Genomic DNA, 22972 nt, shown 5'->3' on the forward strand with positions numbered 1-22972 from the left:
CCATCCTTTTCGTATACTGTGGGACCTAGCTTGCTAATATTGTGGTTGGGAATCTTTTTCCTCTGTGATCATGAATGAGATTAATTGTACTTCCTTTCTTCTCTTGTCAGGTTGCTTTCAATGTTATGCCAGTTTCATAAAATAAATTGAGGGTATTCCTCTTTTTCTATTTGCTGGAGGAGTTTTGCACCATGGAAATGATCTGTTATCAAATGTTTGGCAGAAATTTCCAGCAAAGTTATCTGAGAGTGGAGGTTTTCTGTTGGAACGATTTTGGCCATCGAGTCAATATCTTTAACATTTCTCAAGGTTTCTATTTCTTCTTGTTGTTATATTTTTATTCAAAATTGCCCATTTAATCTATTGTATACTTGTGTGTTGACATACGTTTTACAATATTATTATAATTTTGTCTGTAGTGTCCATAATGATGTTCATTTTTTTTCATTCCTACAATTGTTTTTGGTGCTTCACCTCCTCTCCTCTTTTAAATTAAGTGTAGCAGGGATTTTCCAATTTGATTTGCCCTTTCAAAGAACCATCCTTTGGTTTGCCTATGCTTCATAGTTTGTGTTTGTATTGTATTAATTTCTGGTCTTAACATTATTTAATTTCTTTGGGGTTATTTTGTTTGTTTTTGTAATCTCGGGAGATAGATGCTTATATCATCATTAGGCTTTCCATGCATTTTAAATGTATGCCTTGAAGGTTATACATTTTTCTCTTATAACGGCTTTACCTGCATTCCACAAGTTTTGAAATGTGGCATGTTTATTATCCTTCAATTCAAATGATGTTCTAATTTTCATTATAATTTTGTTTATTTTATTTCTTTTTATATGAAAAATTTTAATTTACCTTTTCATTATTGAGTTCTAGTTGAATTGCATTTTACTCAGATAACATGGTCTGTATAACATTAATCTTTGGTACTTGTTAAGAATTGCTTTGTAATCCAGTGTATGGTCAAATTCTGTAAATGTTGTATACATTCTGCACGTTTTTTGGCTGTGGTATTCTACATATGTGTATTAAGTTGGCTGTGATATTCAGATCTAAGTTCATGTTGATATTTTTGGATAATTTCTTTTTATATATCTGCCCAATTTTTCTGTTTTAATTTTGAGGTTATTTTATTTTGTGAATAGAAATTTAAAATGGTATATCTTGCTGGTTATTCAGCCTCTGTCATTATGCAGTGACACACTTAACCTCTGGCAATGCTATTCTGTTCCAAAGTTCATTTTGTTTGATTTAGGATAAAGCTACAACAGTTTTCTTTGGCAAGCTAGTGCATCAAATATCTTTTTCTATCCTTCTTGGTATTTTATATTTTAAATATCTCTTCTTTTTTTAAAAAGAAAATCTGAACAATAATCTTCGCATCCTGTTTGGAGTATTCAATCTATTTAATTTTAATATAACTGCTGATATATTTAAAATCCTCTATAATTTTCTTTGATGAGAAGTAACACTCTCAGTTTTTACCTGTAAGAAAATATCTTTATTTATTCTTGAAAGATATTTTCACTCAGCATAGAGTTTTAAACTGACAACTATTCTTCTTCATACATTGAAGATATCATTTAACTATCTTTGGAATCCCATTGCTGCTTTTGTCAGCTGTCAATCTAGTTGCTAGTTTTTAAAGGTAATGTATGTTTTTTCTGGCTGCTTTTGAGATCTTCTATTTATCTTTGATGGTCTGTTGATGTCTACCTAATAATTACTTATTATCTTAGAAACTCTTCAATTCTTTTAGTAAATTTAAAAATGTTGTTTTGCAATTTTAGTCATTTTCAGCAAGAGGATTGATGAATAACTTTTTTATATTACTGGAATTAAAACTCATAGACTTTATTTTTTTATTTTATTTATTTATTTATTTATTTTTTTAAAGATTTTATTTATTTATTTTTTTTTCCCTTTTTCTCCCCAAAGCCCCCGGTACATAGTTGTATATTCTTCGTTGTGGGTCCTTCTAGTTGTGGCATGTGGGACGCTGCCTCAGCGTGGTTTGATGAGCAGTGCCATGTCCGCGCCCAGGATTCGAACCAACGAAACACTGGGCCGCCTGCAGCGGAGCGTGCGAACTTAACCACTCAGCCACGGGGCCAGCCCCTAAAACTCATAGACTTTTAAAAGTTTCTGATGGTGTTTGGAAGGGCACAGAGAGAGACGAAAATGTTATGTGGGTTTCCAGGTTGAGAAAAATGTGGGTAGGACAGGGGAGATCTAATAACGTTTGTGAGCAGAGGAGAAGGCCAAATTAGGAAGAACTGACCTGTCTCCTGAAAAGCTTTTCAAAAAGAATTAGAAACCATTTGATGGGGAAGGAAGTAGCTAAGCAAGTGACTTAAAGATATCTAGTTACTCAGATATCTCACGCAATAGCAACAAGCTGTAGCAAAAACAATAACAACAATGGTACTAATAATTATTATCTGTCACCCCTTAGAAGTTAAATAAGACCATCTTCATTTGTTTATGAAGTTTAATGAATAGCTAAAAGGACCTACATTTTTCAAGATGGACTTGATTTCAAATCATTTGCTGAACTGTACTTCAAAAACACAGACTTAGTAGAGTAGGTACCTTGATTCTTAATTTGGAAAATATGGTCCTCATACATAGACATATAGCACGCAATCTCTTTGTTGGAAAGCAGGCATACTTTAGAGGAAGTTTCTCTCTATAAATGCCCAGGCAGAGAAAGCACAATATGCGAATTTATTGATCATTTTATTAAATCTTAAATTTTTGTGCTATAAATTCATTGTAACAATACTTCGTCACTGTGTTTGTAGATTTCATTCTGCAGAAAATGCTTAGGTAAGTGACTCACATAGAGAATTCAGCTAGAATGTATGCTGCCTCCTGCCAGGGCTAAATTGATTTCCCCACAAAGTGTTTTTACCCTAATGGAAGTTGAGTAGCACAATCCAATATGTTAGAGAGACAGGTAGAATGATCAATTTTTCTATGACTTTTCACTCCAGTTCAATTTAAAAAAAAATCAACTCAAAAACGATCAGGTTTTAGAATGAGATGCAACAATGGAAGAAAGACTCAAACACCTACTTTCTCTTTTCTCATGAGTTCACCCAACGAAAAAAAAGTGAATGAATGAATTAATAATAAGACAAAATTCAGATCATCATATTAAGTCCGAAGCTATAATGCTTAGAGACATTGAGCTTTCAAGAGAAAAACATATCTCTATTTTCCACTTCAGGAAGAAAAGTATGTGAGCTGAAGCAATGTGTAAAACATTCTCAATGTGCAAGGGCTATTAGGGAGATTTTATAGTATTCATCTATGATTTTACATTTAACGAGAAAATTTTGGTTAAAGATAATAAAGTTTTACTTTGGGCAGCACTTCAGAAACTGGAATAATTGATATTGCTCGTTAAATTAAATCTTTGTACAATTTATAGTTAAACTATTTTTAAGCCAATTATCCATTTACAAAGGTTACTGTTTAACCTACCTGAAAAAGATATTTTTTTAAATGGTATAACAACATTTCTCCTTTTTGTGCAAGTTATGTTCTGCATTACAAGTGCACTTCCTGGGTACCATTTGGCATTATCAAAGTGTTCAACTGTATTTTTTTCATCCAAGTTCATCTCGATTATTGAAGTTTCACTGACATGGTTTTCTTATTTAGTTCTTAAAGCTGCCTTTGCCCAGTCCGTTTGCTTTCAGAAGATGAAATCAAGGCCTAGAGCTGGGACCAGGACCTCTGTTGGAAGTTTAGCAATGCATATACTCTATTCACTTTTTCAGTGGTAGCTATTTCTAGGATAAAATTTGATGAGTAAGAATCCTTTGCTTTCTAAAGGTAGAAGAGAATAAAGCAATAGGAACACAGATTGTTAAATAGCTATAATCTATATGCAACTATTATTATGACACCCTCAAGCATTATGTAACCTATAAATCATAGCAACAAAAGAAGGTCGCTCACTAAAAAGACCATAAAGAAATATGATATAGATCTGCATTTCAGATTTTATAACACCTTAGATTCTCAAATAGCCAAGATTCAAGAAATATTGACTTGTTCTTGGAAATCACATTTCATCATTTCTAGGGGAAGTAGAGCACGGAATTTTACTGAGCCTGAGCAGATGAATCGTTATCAGGACAATATAACCATTGGCACAGCAGCTTCATGCTGTTGCCTCATTAGACACCACTGAGAAAAGTGAGCTGAGCGCATAAAGTGAGCAAATCCAGCTAGGGAGATTATGTAAAGAGACTTCGAGGCTGCTTTGTGCCTGTAAACAGTTATTCTTTTATATCTAAATTGTTCAAGAGTGTTAAAAAACATATATCTAAGGGAAATCCTGTAAATCTAATATTTGTTGCAAATTGTAGTTGCAAACAGGAAACAGAACTTCTGTGTGGCACAAGCAAGAAGGACAAATCAAAGCCTCGAAGTTAGGAGCCATTGTTAATTGTAGCTCAGGGAGGGAACTCAGCAGGCATCCCGTTTATCAGCCTGTTTCTCGGCAAAGTGGAACCGAATGTGTCCTATATAGGAAATCATCATGGGTAGATATATCTTCCCTTGTGAAAGATTTAAGCTACGATACACCAGCTAAGAGAACAAGACTTTTTTTTTCTCAAGACCTATTTTGAGATAAGATTACTATCTTGTGCATATGCTTTCATAGCGTCTACATTATGATTTTCCAAAGCATCTGACATGCATGTCCTCAAGTATAGCTATATCTCGATTGTGAGAAAGTATACAGGAATCACGAGGAAGTTTTACTTATATTAGTGTTCCTGATGTGTATTGTGTGATTGCTTGAACAGCTCAATTTTTCTCTACTGTAGGTGGAGTAAGGCTTATCCCTTCAGCCAAAATGACAAGTGCAAGGGCTAACATCAATGAATAATCATAGTCATAGATCCCAGACCTTCTGGTCACTGATTCAGATTTACTTCTGAACTTCTCAGTTTCTAAGGCAAGATCTTCTAGAAACACACAAGCATTTAATTTCTCTTGAAATGCTCAATCAAAACGGGATTTCTTTCTGACAATGTGTTAACAGTTCCATTAGCCACTTTGTGAGCAAAAAGAACATAATCTTTTCTACGCAATTGTCAAACTAAGTGGAAATCTGCATGCACATTCATTTTTCTATTCTTTCAACAAATAGCTACAGAGCACCAAGTTTTGTGTGAAGTGCTCAAGATACTGCAGTGAATAAAGCAGACAAGAATCCTCACCTTCATGAGTTTATGTTGTATTGGAGGAGAAAGACAAAAAAAGCAATATGTAAAAGTAAAATATGTAAGAGATTAAGGAAATTAACATACCAATATTACTCTTATAAAGTGAGTATTTTCACACAGTTTGTCCAGTGTTTTCTGTACACAATGAGAATTGGGTCAGGAAACATTAATATCTAAGTTCAGGGTAGTTGAATAATTTTGCCAAAGTCACACAATACATCAAAAAATATGATCTTAAACCCAGGTACTCCAACTGCACGCCTTGGGGTTTTTCCATTGCAAAGCACTGTCTACACAGCACCCAAATTAAATTAAATGTTCCGAGAGTTGTGTATTGAATATCACAGAAAGAAAATAGCCAAATGACTTGAAAGATTGAATGTATATTTGAATATTTCAGGGCTCTCCACCCACAGTCTCAAAGAAAGCAGGACTTGATGAGAAAAGAATGAAGCAGCTGGATAGTTAGCAATGGAACACCTGTTATCCTCTTTTTCTATTTGTTCTTTTATAGAAATTGCTTTCAGAGGAATTCTGAGTCTATTTGCCTCATTGCAGGTGCATCTATTACTTTCGCCTATTAATACGGGAGTAAAGAAGGTATTATTTGGGGGAGGCAGTGAAGAAAGCTAGGAGCAGTATATGTCCCTAAGGGCAGGAATGTCTTACAGAGACAAGGGAATTTGTGTGAGTCTGATTATTTTACCATTGGCAGGAAAGCTTCATTGGAGAGCCTTGGAAATAAATGCCTAGGCTGAAGTATTTTCCCAGACAATTTAGATGGCCATAGATGTTTTGTCTAGGTTGAATAATTATGATTCTTAAAAGGAAAGAAGAGTTACCGAGAAAAACAAAGAACCAAATTTTATATAGTGTTGCTTTTTATTAAGCTATGGTTATTAGCCTGCTGCAAAAATGCACAAGAATGATGTGGAAATGCCAGGGGCACAACAGCATGCCAACTTTAGTGAAGCTAATTATGACTGATATACTTGCAAAAGGTCAAGAATTATGCAGCAGAATGGACAACACACTCGCAGATCCGTTTCTCCCATGGTTGTGCACTACAGCAAAGCATCAGGGAGAAGTGAGCAATTAACTAGTGAATGTAATCAGTGCCAGTGTTCAGTGTGGATCATCCATTCATACAACCTCCTATTTATTGCCAAAATTGCTCTCTAACTGCATTCTCTACCTACTTTCCTCTTTTTCAGACTCAAGAGGGCCATGTGAAAATAAAATACACACTTATAAGATAATTGTGATTGTACTTTACTTCTTTCTTTTTCAACACAGTCTGTGTTATTTTACCCCTTATGATAGGGCCAAGAGGCCAACCACATCCAGCTCCAGTCTGGAGGCGGTTCAAATGGCCAGGAGTGGGAAGAACCGGAGGCAAATTTGAGGCATGTCCTAGAGAGTATGAAAGGTTAAAGTCTGAGAGACTGAATTCTACAGAATGAACATGGCACCTATGAGGAAAATAAGAAAAATATCAAAAGAATCAAAATTCAGGAGGATTAGAATTGGGAGTGAGAAAAAGCTATAGCATGAGATATGGGCTGTATGACACCTTGCTTGTATGTGCAGTTGAGAATACAGTAATATCTCAACAAATATCATGACGAAGCCCTCTGGAATCCTCTGGGTTCCCTTCTCTATCTGCTTGACATATGGCCAACCCGTTGGATGTCTGTTTTAAGATGTCCTTATGTAGCTTGAAACTCAAGAAATACTTTTCAAGTGTCCTTTTAATGACAGTTGCCGCTTTGAATAACCCTCTTCTGGTGATCCTGTGATCTTAGCTCTCTATTCCCCTCCCTATCTCACCTCCAAGCATTGTGACGTTGAAATTATAATTGATAAGCAACTATAACAGTGTCTGTTTATGGAACATTTAAAATATGCAGGCACTGGGCTATTTTCTTTATACACATTATCTCAGTTAGGGCTTCCAAGCCATCTTTAGCTTGAAAAACTCCAATGACATCCCATTGCTTTTAGGATGAAGACTCAGTGGCTCCCAAGGCTTAACATATTCTGGCTCCTATCTGACTTTCAGGTCTCATGTGTCGCTATGCTCTTCCTCACGTCCCGTACCCCAGGCGCTTACCTGGAGTTGTTTAAACACCCCACTGCTTTCTTGATCCAGGACTTTTCCAATGGCTGTTCTGACGGACAGAAGCACTCTTCCTCAAGAGGCCTTTCTTACGTCTCCCATTTAAGTTTGGATCATTGTTATATGTCTTCAAAGACCATGTTCTTTTTCCTTTGGACCACACTTGCCGATTTGCTATATACCCACTGATGCTGTTATTTGACTAATGTCTTTCTGTCTCACTGATATTGAAGTTCCATGACAATGGGGGTGGCTCTATCTGTGTTCATTATTACATATTCAGCTGATATTATCTGGCGTACATAAGGGGGTCAATATCTGTACTGAATAAATAAATGAATGAGTAAATTTTATTTTTCAAAGATGTATCTTTCTTACATTTGACCCCAATTCTCCATAAAGGAGCTAGTTTCCATGGCAGCATATTTTTTGCCTGCCTGAGAGACAAGTGGGATCCATTATAGAGATCAGTGATTTAGTGACTGTTAGGGACTAGATATGCATCTATCTCACGAAGGACATGGTCACCACAGACACTGTCAGAAGACCCACCACACAGTCTTAATCCAATTGATCTACTTGCTGCCTTTTAGACTTTGAGCAAAATTATACTTTTATAGAAAGAGAAGAGAAGGGGATTGACATTTATGGAGGGTCTTCTATCTTCCCAGAATGCCATTTGGTGCTTTTCATACATTCAAATTACTACCTGTGCATTAAAAAATAGACTAATAATTGTGAGAAATTATAGAAAGAGAAAAATCTCTGTAATCTTAACTATAGGGGTGAATTTCCCAGAAGTCTGAATTTTTGAAATATTCGATTGTACCTGCATTGTTTCCTAGATAATTCATTCACCTGCAGATAATGTTTGCAAAAATGGAAAAGATTTTCAGGAGTGCTGTTCCCTGGAGAAAATCTGGTAAACTCAAAGTCATTGGAAATTGTCACCCCAAAGATTAGGTGTCCTTCTTATTCATTAGCCAGTCCCTACAATTCTAAGATTGTATAAGAAAGCAAATGGATTTATGGCTAACAACTAGTATCCCGTGAAGACCCCTCTTCACTTAAATCCAGTGTTTATCTCTGTCTGATGCATCCACACCTTTGGTGGTTATTGCCTGTTGATGATTTAAGAGGTTGTGACTTTGATTTAAATAAAATGCTAATCAATTGAAATGACAAATGTTGCAGAAGGTGCAGGAATTCTGCAAGGAGAAGAAAATGATGTTGGAGAACTCTTTATCACATGTCAAATCATCACCAAATGAGTCTGGCACAGTGAGATCAGTTAATATTGGAAGAAAAGAAAATTAATGAGGATGACATGACAGATACTTCACAAGAGACTGATTTGGGAATCAACTAATTAAAGGGAGAGTTGGCAAAATTGATGAGGCTGTTGAATATATTTACAGAACTGACACTGTTTACAATCTTGTGACAAAAAGTGTCAAGTTGACACACAATTTTGAAGGGAAAATTATGATCTAATCCAATCAACACGTAATTCATTATTTATTTCATAATTCATGTTTACTTTTTATTTTTAAAATGTTGATAAAATGGGCTAATTTTTATAAATTTTATTATTTTTAAGGATAAATTCTCAATCAAACATATTAATTTTGTTCACTATTTAACGACATTTAGTCTTCTTCATAGTGAATTTACTTTATACGTCCTTTTCCAGGATCTAAGTATCCTTACATGACAAAGGTGGCATTCAAGTTACTAGGTTTCACTCTTTTCTTTCAAGTAAGAAAGTAAGCTTTCCCCTCCATTTTCTTTTTCCCATTCCCAAACATTCACTCCAGTCCCATATAATCCTCAGAGTTAAAGCTTGGACTGGAGCTTCACCTTTTCTTCCCCCTTCTTTATTTATATCCTTATTCATTGCATGGAAAATATCTTAGACCCAGTAGAGATACTGAGGAAAATGCTTTATTAATATTTTGTCTATACCCTTTTTCTTCATGAAGAATGTCTACAGTCCACCAGGGCTGAGTGTGATTAAGGTTGGGATGACAGCTTCTCTGGATAACGTGTTCTCTGGCTATGGAATCTCTTCCTTGGACACTTCTTTTATAGCGATTCATGTGATGAAACTGCAGCTCGTTTTCTAAATGACACAGTTCCAATGAAGTCATCACCTTTTTTCCACCATTGCAAGAGAGGAAGAGTAATAGTTTCACAGCATGACGGGTCGGATCACTGACCTGTTGATAATTACACAAGGGAAGTGTATGTACTTTTTTAATTGTTATTTTGAAGCATCATTGATTCAGGAATAAAAAAAAGTAAGAACTAAAAATCTTCAGGTTATACTGAGTGCATGAGTCAGCAATGAGCACATTATGTGGAGCCAAGATTTCACATAGAAAAAAATGACTTCAATTGGTCCTTTATTTATTTTTTTATCTGAATTCTATTTTTGGTTTCAATTATCCAGATTAATTCTTTAATTTATTTGTCTGCATAAATTAAGTGGAAGAATTGGCTATTCAAACTGTAAATGAATGGATAAGTCTATTGATAGGCACAATCTATCAAAAGACATTTATTGCATTATTGTGTTATTATTATTATCTTCAAAATTATAGATTTTTAGGGCAAAAAGCAATTAAGTGCGTTGTTTGACTTATGTTAATACTGAAGAATAAACAGAGAAAATTATTCATTCTTCTTGTATCTTTGGAAGCAAAACTAATTATTTAAAAATTCTTCTCATTTTATTTAGTGCATTTTAATACCTGAGCAAAGTACAGTAAACTGTAAGATATATAATATAAAAAAGGCACTTTTAGACATTGATACTCTTGATACAAATTGATATCCATTACATATGTACATATATTTAAAATGTATGTGTAACATCATGTTTAATAAATAATTGAGAAATACATCTCACTAAACTTTAGCATTCTATTTTATTATATGTTTATTCTAAAGCAGTTGGTTTTACGTTAATCTTAATAATCTAATAATCATTTTAAAGAAACTGCCTATAACTGAAAAGATATAATTCGTCTATAATGAAAGAAAGTCTAATTAAATGTTAATAGATCATTATTTTATATGGGTTCCAATTTGCCATAGATCAATTTAATTCCTTTAATACACAGGAAAGTTATTCTTTTGCATTTCTTATTAAAAAATGATTCATTGATTGATTGCATGATTGATTTAATGATGGATATTCCATCTTGTTCCTCTAAGAATCTGTGACAGCTAACAGAAAAGGTATATAGAATAAAATAGTGAAACATAAGTTAAAATTCAGAGCTAAGAAAAATAAAAATCATAACAGGAGATGAGTATTATGGTTAAAAACAGCACAGATATTCAGGTAATAAACTCCTACACAGTTGTTATAATTGAACTTTGAATTTATTTCTGGGATTTCTGGCAGCTGAAGTGAAATAGAAACATGAGCATTTATATAGATATTATATTTCTTAAGGAAAAGTAAAGAAAGTAGTCAGACGTGGGTGATAGACAAGTTCTGCTGTATGAGAAAATCCCAAGAGCTTCAACTGTGTTGAAGTTTATTATTATTTTAAACAAACCCAATGTGGGGGTAAATATAGGAATCAGGAGCCCGATGTTTTATTCTCGGCTCCATCTATAAATATTTGTATGATTTGAGTCATTCATTTAATTTTTCTTGACTTCAGTTTTGTTATCTGTAAGCGAAGGGGATTGGGTAAGATGAATTTTACCAAAATCCTTTGTAGCCCTAAGATTCCCATTTCTCCAGCACAGGGAGAAAAGTGCTTGATATTTCAAAAGGCGTATTTTATAGGTAAATTTCTCCATAAGGAAAAATTGTTTTAAGAAGTTAGGGGTCATCTGTCAATCATGTCAAATGCTGCTGAGAATCACGTAAGAGAAGAAGGGATCAATTTGGTTAGTCTAAGAGAGGTCACTCGGAAAATGAGAAGAGAAACTGGAGTTGAAGTGTGCTGAGTATCTACTTCCTAGCATGTCTCCTTCCATTCGCAGCAATCTCAGTGGCCCTCAGGTGGACGTGAGGACTGATATTCAAGGAGCGCAGCAACTCTTACTGCATCCCAGAATCTTGAAGTTCAGGAGAGAGTGACTGCTCAATTATTGTTGCCTGATAACTGACTCTCCAATCTTCTCATCTCATGTTGACATGCTCCTAAAATCAGCATGTTGCCAGTTGCAGCATTGGAAGAATCTAATGTGGGATTTGGGGGTCTAATGTAATTGCCTATCTTGAAAATTGAATGAAGTCAAAATAACCTTTGAAAATCCCCTAAGAGGCTGATAAATTATGGCATGTTGGATTTTGTGAAAAAGTCTTAAATTATTTGTAAGTGTGTGTATACTATAGAAAATGTGCAACATGTAATAGAAAATACAAGTTAAATATAAGATTACCATAAATTTTTAATAATAAGGAGTCAAAGAGAAATGAAAGAATGAAAAAGGAAAAGAAACATGTAGCACTGAATTTGCATGGGTTGAATGTGTATATTGTACACCATGGTATCCCAAAATAGCAGCAGCTGTGTGAGAGTGTGAAATAGGCAATGTGTGAATTGATAGCAGGATGAGTGTGATTCCCAGTTCAAACTCCTTGCCTGTAGGGGGAGAGACATACAGGCCACGGTATTTATTGTCATTATCTGAGCTGGTCCGCAGGGCCTGCTTCCTGACTGCTTCTGTTCAAGTTGAGTTCCATTCCTCCCTTTCTCCAACCCTATCCTCATATCGCTACTTCCAGGAATAGAGTGAAGAGGATATTTTGAAGTCCAGAACAAAAAGAGAATTCTCTGAGATCCCTTTGAAACTTCACAAGCCAGCCTACAGCCCATCAGACCACCTACCATTTCAACTCTGAAGGTGGCAGGGTCAGACACGATGGGCTGGGTTATGTTGCACTATCAAACAACTCCAAAATCCCAAGGGATTAAAACCACAAAGGTCTATTTCTTGCTTATACTACGTCTCCATCATGGATTGGCTAAGGGCTCTGCTCCAAGTTCTACTCATCCTGAAACTTAGGCAGATGAAGCCGCCACTATGTGAAATCTGTTTTTCACCACAACAGAAATTAGTAGAAATGAAACAAATTGCACATTGGCTCTTGAACACTTCCACTGGGAAGAGACATATGTCCCTTCTGTGCTCTTTGCATTGGCTCAAGCAAGTCATGTGGTTATACCTTTTACCTAGAGGAAGATCAAGTGCAATTCTGCCCTATGCTTACTGGCACAATTGGAAATATTTTCTGAATAGCATTAATGACCATGCAACAAACAGATGTGCCAAAGAGTGGATTCTGTAGGGTCTCCAGATCTACCCTGATGTGGCCTTATGCTCTCGAGTAAGCTTCAGGAATTGAGTGGTTATTTCAGTTCAGTCATAGTAAGTTACTCATACATTGCAGTAGAGGAACAAATAGTCTTGTCACTCTTCCCGTTTATTTAAGAAATAAGGAGGGGAAGGGAAGAAGGGAGAGAAAGAGAAAGAGAGATATCACTCCTAGCAGAATCTTAAATGCCATTTGAAAGCGAGCATGCTGAATTTCTTAATTAAATTAATGTCTGCGGTAGACAGAATAATGAGCCCCCAAAGAGGTCCATGTTCAAATCCCCAGAACCTGTGAATATGTTTTCATATGGCAAAGCAGAATCAAGGTTCAAGATGGAATTAAGGTTATTAATCACCTGACCTTGATATAAGGAGATTACCACGGATTATCTGGATGGATCAATGTAAAGTCCAGGGTTCTTAAAAGTGAAAGAGGGAAGCAGAAGAACAGATCAGAAGTCAGAGAGAAGTGATGTAAGAAGGACTCAATCCACCATTGCGGGCTTTGAAGATGGAGGAAGGGAGTCATGAGGCAAGGGATGAAGGCAGCCTCTGGAAGATGGAAAAGGCAAGGAAACAGATTCCCCACTAAAGCCTCCAGAAGAGACTGGAGCCCTGCCAACACCCTGATTTTATCCAGTGACACCTACATCAGACTTCTGACATATACAACTATAAGATAAATTTGTGTTGTTCTAAGCCACTAATTTATGGCCATTTGTTACAGAAGAAATAGAAACTAATACAACATTTTTATGTGTTTCTGAACTAACTTGTACTTCTAAAACCATGGCTATTCTAAGAAGTTCTGTTAACTGTTCCAATAATTTGGCCATATAGAGTCACGTGCTGAATAACACCACTTTGGTCACCAACAGATCACATATACAATGGTGGTCACATAAGATTAGTACATTTAGCCTAGATGGGTAGTAGGCGATGCCTACTACTTAGGTTTGTGTAAGTGCAATCTCTGATGTTCACACAATGACAAAATCACCTGGTGCATTTCTCAGAATGTATCGCCATGAAGTGACACATAATCATAATATGTATTTTAAATGAAAGGAATAAAAAAAAGCACATTGGTCTGCATGGTATCTTTTCTAGAGAAAAATTCTCTCAAATCATGTCTGAATATGTCACCTCTTCTATCTCAGGCATAAATTAAATGTGGCGTGGTATGCAGGTGGAGGTTTCAGTGTCTGTATTCTTACACTTCTTTGGGAATAGTCACAAACTTGTAAATTCATGTGCTTAACTCCTTTGGCTGTCACACCCTAGGTTTCCATTGCTTCCTGGTGGTTGTGTCAAAAATCTTATAGTAGGGGCCAGCCCCATGTTCAAGTGATTAAGTTTGCTTGTTCTGCTTTGGAGGGCGAGGTTTTCACTGGACTGGATCCTGGGCGCAGACCTGACACCTCTCATCAAGCCATGCTGAGGCAGCATCTCACATAGCATAACCAGAGGCACTCACAAGTAGAATATACAGCTATGTACCAGGGGGCTTTGGGGAGAAGAGGAAGAAAAAAAAAAAACCTCATAGCATCCACTGGTCTTCTTAACTGATTTTGATTCTGAGACTATAGTTCTAGAAAGATTGAATCAATAGGCATTTTGAAAAAGTGGCTGTTGAAATTATATGCTAAGCTCATCAAGGGCATGAACCGTTTCTTACTCGTCATCATATATGCTTCAGTAACTTTCTTGGAATAGGAGGTCAAAAGTGTCTGAAATAAATGAAGCCATGTGGCATGAATGAGTGTCTCAGAGGCCACCAGGGTGGGAACTGTACATGCATTAGGAAGTAGAGAGGAACAATGATGAAGTCAGATAACATAGGATTTGAAGTTTGAAAACCACAGCTCAAGTTCTGACTCTGTCACTCGCTAGTTGAGTGACTTTGGGCAACTCATTTAACCTTTCTGAGTCTAAATTTCTTCATCTTTAAAATGAGGATAAAATATTGGCACTGACTTCCAGTTTCCACTTGGGGAAACTCTATTACCCTAGACAAGATATCTTGCTTTCATTAAAAAATTAAAAGGTTGGAGCAAAAGGCAAAAAACACACACACACTTCCAAGGGACAAAGCATAGAACCAGACTCAGCTATGACACAGATGTTGAAACTATACAGCAAGGAATTCAAAGTAATGATTACTATTTTAATATCTCTGATGGAAAAGGGCGATGGCACATAGGCTCACACGGATAATTTCAGTAGAGAGGCAGAACTATAAGAAAAATCAAATGGAAATGCTAGAAATGCAAAATACAATCACTCAGTGAAGAACGCCTTTGATAAATCCTTTAGTAGAATCAACTCAGCAAAGGAAAGATTCCATGAACTTGAAGGCAGGTCAATACAATTTACATAAACTGACACAAAAGGAGAAAAAAGAATAAAAACAACAACAACAAAACCAAATCAGAAGAGAGCATCCAAGAGCTGTATTCTAATATTTGTGCAATTGGAATTCTAGAAGGAAAAGAGAGAATGAGAACAGGGGAGGAAGCATATTCAGAAATCATGGCTGAATTTTTTTTGTAGTTAATAACAGACACCAAACTATAGATCCAAGAAGCTCAGAGAACACCAGACAGGATAAATACAACACACACACACACACAGACACTCACTCTTTGGCATATCACATTCAAACTGCTCTAAACAACAGATGAGAAATGAAAAGAAAATTTTGAAGGCAGGCAGGGAAAAAAGACGTGACATAGAAAGGACAAAGATAAGAATGAAAACAGCTTCTTGGCAGAAACCATAAAAGCCAAAAGACAAAGTGACATCTTTAAAACAATAAAAGGAAAAACACCCTGTCAACTCAGAACTCTATGCTCATAAAAAAATATGTTTCAAAAAGTAGAAGAAAAATAGATTTCCTCAACTAAACAAAAACTGAGAGAATTCATTGCCAACATACCTTTCCTACAGGAAATGTTAAAGGAAGTTCTTTGGGCACAAGGAATGTAACATCAGGCAAAAGCTTGGCTCTACACGAATGAAGCATCAGAAATCAATAAATGAGGGTAAAAAAATTAATTATTTTTCTTATTTCTAATTGCTCTAAAAAAATCTGTTTAAAGCAAACATAGTAGTAATATAGAGTGTTTATAGCACACATAAAAATAAAATATATGACAACAGTAGCATTAAAGATCAGAGAAGAGAATTTGAATATACACTTTTAAGAAACTTACACTGTATGTGAAGTGATATATTATAAATTGAAGGTATATTCCTTCAAAATTACTAAAAGTCATATATTATAAACCCCAGGCCAATCACAAATTTTTTAAAATGGAGTGTAAATAATATGAGAAGATAAAATGAAGTCATTAAAAACATTCTCAACCCAAAAGAAGGCAGAAAAAAGGAACAAAGAATAGATGGCACAAATAGAAAATAGCTAGTTAGTTGGTGAATTTTAATCCAGACTTTTAAGAATCATAATAAATGTGCATGGTCTAAACAAAACAATTAAAAGGAAGAGATTGTTGGATGGGATAAAAAGAAGTAAGATACAATACCCGGTCTACAAGAAATAAGTTTAAATATGAAGACTTAGATTAAAAGCAAAAGGATAGCAAAAGGTAAATCAAAAGAAAGCTGGAGTAGCTATGTGAATATCAGATAAAGTAGACCATGTCTGAATTACTGAGCTATGCACCAGCATTGATTTTAAAAATCTATCATGAAACAATCATATTTAAAAGAATTTATTAAATATTATAGGCAGCAATAGCTAAAAGTTCACTGCCCCTTGTAGTTTACACACGCCATTTCAATTCTTACCCCCAACAAATTTTTCAAGTGTTTGAAGCATTCTTATTTTTCATTTTCCAGATGATGAAAATAAGTCATAGAGTTGATAAGCATTTTGCCCCTGAGTGGATAACCAAAACTACTAAGTGGTAGAACCAGGATCTTAATAACTGTGCCATATTCTTTTAAAAAGAGTGAGCTTTTATTACACCTTCTGTGAGCATTACGCTGCTCTTCCAATGGAGGGACATTAAAAATAAATCAAGCAATTCTCTAACCTGGGCTTTCTTTTGGATGGGTGGGTATTGCTTCAGTTCTCTTAAATGCCTTGATTTCACATGTCTCTTTCACGAGAATGAGAGGTTCATCAATATCTTGCCCAATTGAGAGTGTCTGCTACAATAAAGGCTATGGCATGCTAGAAGGTTAGAAGTAAGGACCCAGAAGATCCATGTACGCAGTGTATATATCCTTGTATCCAGGCGAAGACAGAGGGGCAGCAAGTCAAGCAACTTGCCCAGACAGTCACCGTCATTAATTTCAGAAGAGGACTAAACCCCAGGTCTCTAGATGTCAAATACATCACTTTTCCCCTTATCCTACTTATGATTCTTTGTAGCTGTACCTTACACACAGAGTAAAACTCCATTAAAATGAATAGTACTGGACAAAGGTGACCCCTTGTGAATGAGATGAGTTCGAATAGTTCATTTATAAGTTGATTATTTCATAATAGATAGGTATTTTACTAAGGGAACCACACGGATGGAAGTTAAGGGTCCCTAAAAGTGTCCCTATGTGAGGTGTAGCATTAATACACTTTTTATAATGATGTTTCTGTGGGAATTGCCTTCAGAATTCCCATCTCTTCTCTAGGTACCCATTATCTGGCAGCAATGTGGGATCTCAGAGTCCTGGGTATCGGAAATTACTAAATCACACTTTCGTCCTCAATAAGAAATAGCACCTCTTGGGCAGTGTTTCTCTGAGAAATATGAATTGGTTGATGTGGCCATGTCAGTCCTGATGTTGAGGAGAATATGAATTCCAGGATAGAGAATGATCTTAAGTTTATACTTAAGACGGTATCTGATATTTGTCCCTGATCTGCAATTTGTTAAAAGTGATGGATTAATCTTTGCTGAAAGAATTTTTGATAACTAGGACACAGAAATGTAAACGTACTCTTGAATTTCTCCTTTCACATGAGTTTGAAAACAGATGACCTTTCAATAAAACCTTGTTGACGGAAGACCTCAGTCTAGTTTCTGGTATTGAGTTGTTTGCTCCTTTAAAAAAGAAAATCCAGTTGCTTTTCCCTCTGGAACTAACATTCTTAAAGATAAAACCTTAAGATTTTGGTGGGCTTTATGGTAGGTTAAAGTTAGGTTTGGTTAAAATAAACTGACAAGAAATCTAAATACATTATTTTTTCAAAAGTTCATCTTTGGGGATTTTCTCATTCAAAGAGCCATATAAAAACCTTATTATTGAAATAGAGTCCACTAAGCCAAACAAAACAAAAAGAACAAAATAATACAGTACAAAAAATGCAACAGATGTAGGAAATAAGAGATGGCTTCCTTCTTAATCATCAAATTCAAGCTTAGCTATGGTCAAGGGGACAAATTATTTACATTTGCAAAAATATTTTCAGTACTTGTTGGCTTTAAAAGATGACCCTGCTGGGGCTGACCCAGTGGCAAAGTGGTTAAGTTCGTGTGCTCCACTTTGGCTGCCCTGGGTTTGTGGGTCCAAATGCCGGATGTGGATCCACACATGGCTCATCAAGCCATGCTATGGAGGCGTCCCACATACAAAATAGAGGAAGACTGGCACAGATGTTAGCTCAGGGCCAATCTTCCTCACCAAAAAGAAAAAAATGATCTTGCTTTTTAGCCTGCCCCCATATGTTCTCATGACATCAATGTTATCCAAATTGTGCACCAGAATGTCCCCCCCACCTTATCTGCAATGTCATCCACATAATTTATTGTACATTTAAAAATGAAAATATTCATAGTAAAAAGTAATTGGAACTTTCACAGAGTAAGGTACCATAGTATAATACTCCAAAGAACCATCAACAATTCCTTTTTAAAAAAACATGCTTCAAAGTTTCTAAAGTATATGAATCAAATATAATTTTTAGATCAATCTTCATAGAATATTGCTTAATTAAAATTTCAGTCATTTATATCTTTGATTCACTGAAAAATTTAAGACAATCTAAAAGCCAACACAAAAAATATGTTCTATAATTAACTTGATATATTGTCATTTTTTCTCAGTCCACTTCTTAAACAGAATGTCTTAAATTGCTTTATAATTCTTAAGAGAAACAGTGATTTATAATCACCAACTTAATTTTATTAGATACTGAACATGTTTCAGATTTAGACAACACAAATATTGATTGACAATAATTTGATTTTTTCCTGATCATTGTCATTTTCTTGAAAAAGATTGTCTAGACTACCCAGTCATCAATTCTTTAAATTCAAAGTTTCATGGTTTTATGGAGAAGTGGTATGACTAAAATAATATCTCTACACACTGTTTTTTTAATTCTAGTTTATTTTTTCCATATCAATACCTATGACTTTCAGTTAAATATCATTAGGTTTCTTGTATTCAATGAAATAGAGGACCAAATTAACTCATCTACTGGAGTTAACTGAATATTTTTATATGAATAAGGGCACTAGTAAAATAGCTGTATTGCTACACTGATTTGTGGGAATGTTGTGTGTTGTAGTGAACAAACAGTGAAAGTCAAAGATTTAATTTGCTGCAGCTGATGTTAAATCCTTATTAACATTTTTATAGGCTACTACAAGATACAGAGCAATATTATTGCAGTTGGTTTGCTCTTTAAAAGATCATTTTACAGTACTGCAATAGAAATAACTTTCAGAAATTGTAGGCATAATGCATTTCTAATATTTTAGAAAATGTCCCAGCTTTTGAGTAGGAATACAATTCTGATCCAGGCACAGCAGTATTGATCTGCAAAACTGGATTTCAAGCAAGCAATCTCTTGTCTAAAGTGTCTCTATGGGAATGTTGGAACCGTTTAATTCACCATTTCAGTTCTAATGATCTCAGGCAGTAGAACAGACGCTGTACAAAGCGAATCCCCAGTTTGCCTGACTTTCAAAATACCTCACACTTTTACCTAAAAATCAGTGGCAATATTTTTTTTAAGTTTGAAAGTATTTTCCTGAGGGTTCTTACTGTTCCTTTCATGCATAAGAGCAGAATGGAGAGACCTGGTAGTAGTTTGGCCGCGTTTGGTCCCCAGATTAGAGAATTTTCACTTGGGAGCAGCTTCAGGCCACGCGTAGAAACTACCGCAGGTCTTTTCAGAGCCCTTTGCCACCCCCCGTCGAAGGGATGCTTAAAGAGGAAACGCCTGTGGAGTAGGAAAAGCTCTATTTCTTTGCAGAATATAAATACTTCAAGTCTCTAGATGGCAGCCTTCAACGCGTTTGAAAAACAGTCTCTATCCTCCTCTGCCACCCCCACTCCACTTCCACCCCCGTCTCGGCTACTTGGCAATGTAGTATCAGCTACATGTGTGGCATAGCCTGTGGATGCTGCGTTTTGCTGCTCTTTAAGAATGCAGGCTTAAAAGGTTTCTTCCAGCGCCTGGTATTCTCGGCTGGAAGCTGCCTAGATGTTTGCTTCAGGAAAAGAGGAAGTAAGGGATGACAAGATGAGCAACACTAAGCCTCTCGCCTAGGACAGGTGGAGGTGTGCGGGCGGCAGGGGGACACCCTCACCCTGCGAGCAGCGGCATCCTCTGCTCTCGGTGTGGACGCTCCGCGGGAGAACAAAGAGCGCAAAAGCCACCTGCCCAGCTGGCGGAACACAACCAGCGCTACAGCCTCAATTTATCCCCGAGGTTTATGGGGGAAGAAATATAAAAATCTCAGTTTCTCAAATTCACAAAGGTCTGAGTTGGAAGGAGTGCGGCACAGGGGTAGAGGGAAAGAAGGAGACGCAAACAGGGGAAAACACGTTGCTGCCTGCTGGCAGCGTCTAAGGTGATGTCCCTGACCTACTCCCTGTGGGGACCCTGGGACTGGAGTAGAGTCAGAGAAAGGGCACGGCTAGAGATGCTAAGCAGGAACTTTCAATTGGTAGGAGATGTGGTGGCAACTGAGGCGGGTGGGACCGGAGCGGACCGAGGTCTTTTCCGTCCTGGGTCTCAGTCAGGCACAGTCTCGGTGTTGGTCGGCGGGTTAGGAGCAATCTCCCCAACCTGCCACCCTTACCTTCTCACGCCAACAACTGAACGCACTCGCCCAGGTCAAGATGGACGGGATGTAAGGGTACTTTGCCCAAGTCTTGCTCCCTCCTATTTTCATCTCTACCTTGGAACCCGTCTCCCCACAAGGCGGGAAGCCTCTCCAGGCTGCGTCCACGGAAAGTCCCGCTCCTGGCTTCCCCCGGGCAGAGCAGAGCCCAGCCCCCGGCCCTAGAGGCGGGCACGAGCTGTCCCCCCATCCCATGCTCCTGCGCGCAGGCCGCACCCAGCATCATGCCCTATGGGGCAGTTGACAGGGACCAAGATCGCTCAAGAGCTTCTCGCACAGCCGGGCCAGACTTTATTCCAAGTGCAGAGTCCTCCGTCTCCTCCATGGGAGCCCCATGCAGACCGAAGCGCCCCCAGGGCAAGCTCCTGAGGGCCCCGGAGCGCAAAACGGAGTTTGAGGGGCATCGGTTTGGCCAAAGGCGGAAGCGAGTCTTACCTTGGTACGGAGAGCAGGGAGTTGCCATCCATTGTCGATGGGCGCGTAGAGAAGAAAGGAGGAAAGTGCGGGCGAGGGACGGGAAGTCTGTGGTGCGAGGACCGGGCTCTCAAAGCACAGGGAGGGACGCGCGCGGGGACAGAGGCGCGCAGGCTGGGACCGCTGCGGTGCTGCTGGACACACGCTCCTCCCCGGCCAGGAAGCGCTGAGCGCTGCGACCGCCCGATGGTCCCCTCCCGTCGCCCCTCCGATCTTGCAAGAGCGCTTGGCTAAACCTCCAACCCTTCCGCCCAGCTCCTGCCCTCCTCCACCGTAGCTCCAGTCTCAGTTGTCAGACGCTCCTTCTGAGCTTTCCCTTCCCGCTCCCAGTGCCCAGCAGAGGTGACTCCGATACAATTTCTCTCTCCCCGCCCCTCCGTCCAGTCCCCTCCCCTCTCGCTTTCTCTCTCGGGTACAGCAGATCTGAACCCTGAAGTTGTTCATCCACTTTTCCACATTCACATTCTACTCCTGGCAATGCCCACAGTCCCCACTGGTCGCTCATCCTGCCTCTGGCTGCCTCTCTAGATTTTACTTTTGTTCCTCTCCTGCCATGTAGTGGTTGACCACTCAGAACAGCGCGCTTTGATCTCCTAAAGACTTTCCCTTTACTTGGATTTTCTTTCCTGTTTTTGATTCTCAAAATTCTTCATCGAATTCATTTTACTTAATGGTGACTCACTCATTCCTCATCTGTTAGACGCCTGTGTGCACATAGAGAGCTCAAAACATGTGACAGGGGTCATCCATCAGAGGCCAGCACCTAGACCCTGGAAGGAAGGGCTGTCACAAAAATCCCAAGTGCCTGGTTCAGTATTTCCTTGAGCAAAAATGACAGTTGTTCTAAGAAGAAAGCCATCCATAATAGCAAATGACTGTTAAGATGAGCATGCTGTTGACTCTGATCCTTTTTCATTAAACATTTTTTTTTGAAAAGAATACCATACAACTTCCACAAATGGGAGGATGGAGTACATGCACTTTGCCCTATTCCTTCTGGTAAACACAACTAAAAGCACTGGAGATTATGAAACAAATGTAAGAAGACAGAAGGTAGACAGAAGAAGGCAGACAAATTAGGGACTTTGGGACTCAAGGAATGACATGGTGGTGAGTTTCTGGGTTTTCTTTTTGCCTCATATATCCCAGACTCGGGGCTGAAAAAGTTGGCTGACCAGAAATGTCCACAGGTGCAGACAGAAAAAGCCTGGTCTCTCTAGCCCCAGGACCAGGAAAGGGGCAGCCTAGCAAGACAGAAAATTTGCAGACAGTAATGGCTCCACTCTGGCACAATATTGAATAAAAAATCCTGTGGTCCCACCCCACCCATGCCATCAAAGGCCAAGTAGGGGACCTAGATTCTACCATTTCTAGGCTCTAAGGAGGCACCCCAATCTCCCAGCCCAGGTGGTGTCACAGGAGGCTGAGTAGGGAGACAGGACTCTCATCCCCGTCAGGCAGTAGCAGCCCTCTCTCCCGACCTTGGTGTCGATGAAACCTGTACTCTTGTATGACATAGCAGCAATGCGTCCCTCTCCCACTCTACACAGGGCAGTGTAAGAGGAGGCTGAATGGAGAGTCAGAAGTTTCATCACTGCCCAAAAGTAATGAGACCACATGGGAAGCAATAACCAGACACTCCTACCACTCCCAGAGGGAGGTTTCAAAGGAAGCCTAGAGAA

General features: G+C 37.9%; 1 protein-coding gene across 8 annotated transcripts in view; it reads right to left on the minus strand.

The window, feature by feature from the left end:
* Positions 1-21804, minus strand: part of SPHKAP (SPHK1 interactor, AKAP domain containing) — a 154411-nt gene extending 132607 nt beyond the window's left edge. For 2 of the 8 annotated variants that reach the window (XM_070269437.1, XM_070269436.1), the window contains exons 1-2: positions 21252-21804; positions 9337-9590 (exon numbers count right to left, since the gene is read on the minus strand). In XM_070269437.1, coding sequence (XP_070125538.1) covers positions 9337-9349 — 13 coding nt within the window. In that variant the 5' untranslated portion in view covers positions 9350-9590; positions 21252-21804. The remainder of the gene's footprint in view (positions 1-9336; positions 9591-21251) is intronic. The other 6 variants (XM_023642484.2, XM_070269440.1, XM_070269438.1 and 3 more) reach the window with 5 other exon arrangements.
* Between the last annotated feature and the right edge of the window lie 1168 nt (positions 21805-22972).

Source organism: Equus caballus, chromosome 6, assembly GCF_041296265.1.
Source record: "Equus caballus isolate H_3958 breed thoroughbred chromosome 6, TB-T2T, whole genome shotgun sequence".
In the NCBI taxonomy this organism is placed as follows: Eukaryota; Metazoa; Chordata; class Mammalia; order Perissodactyla; family Equidae; genus Equus; species Equus caballus.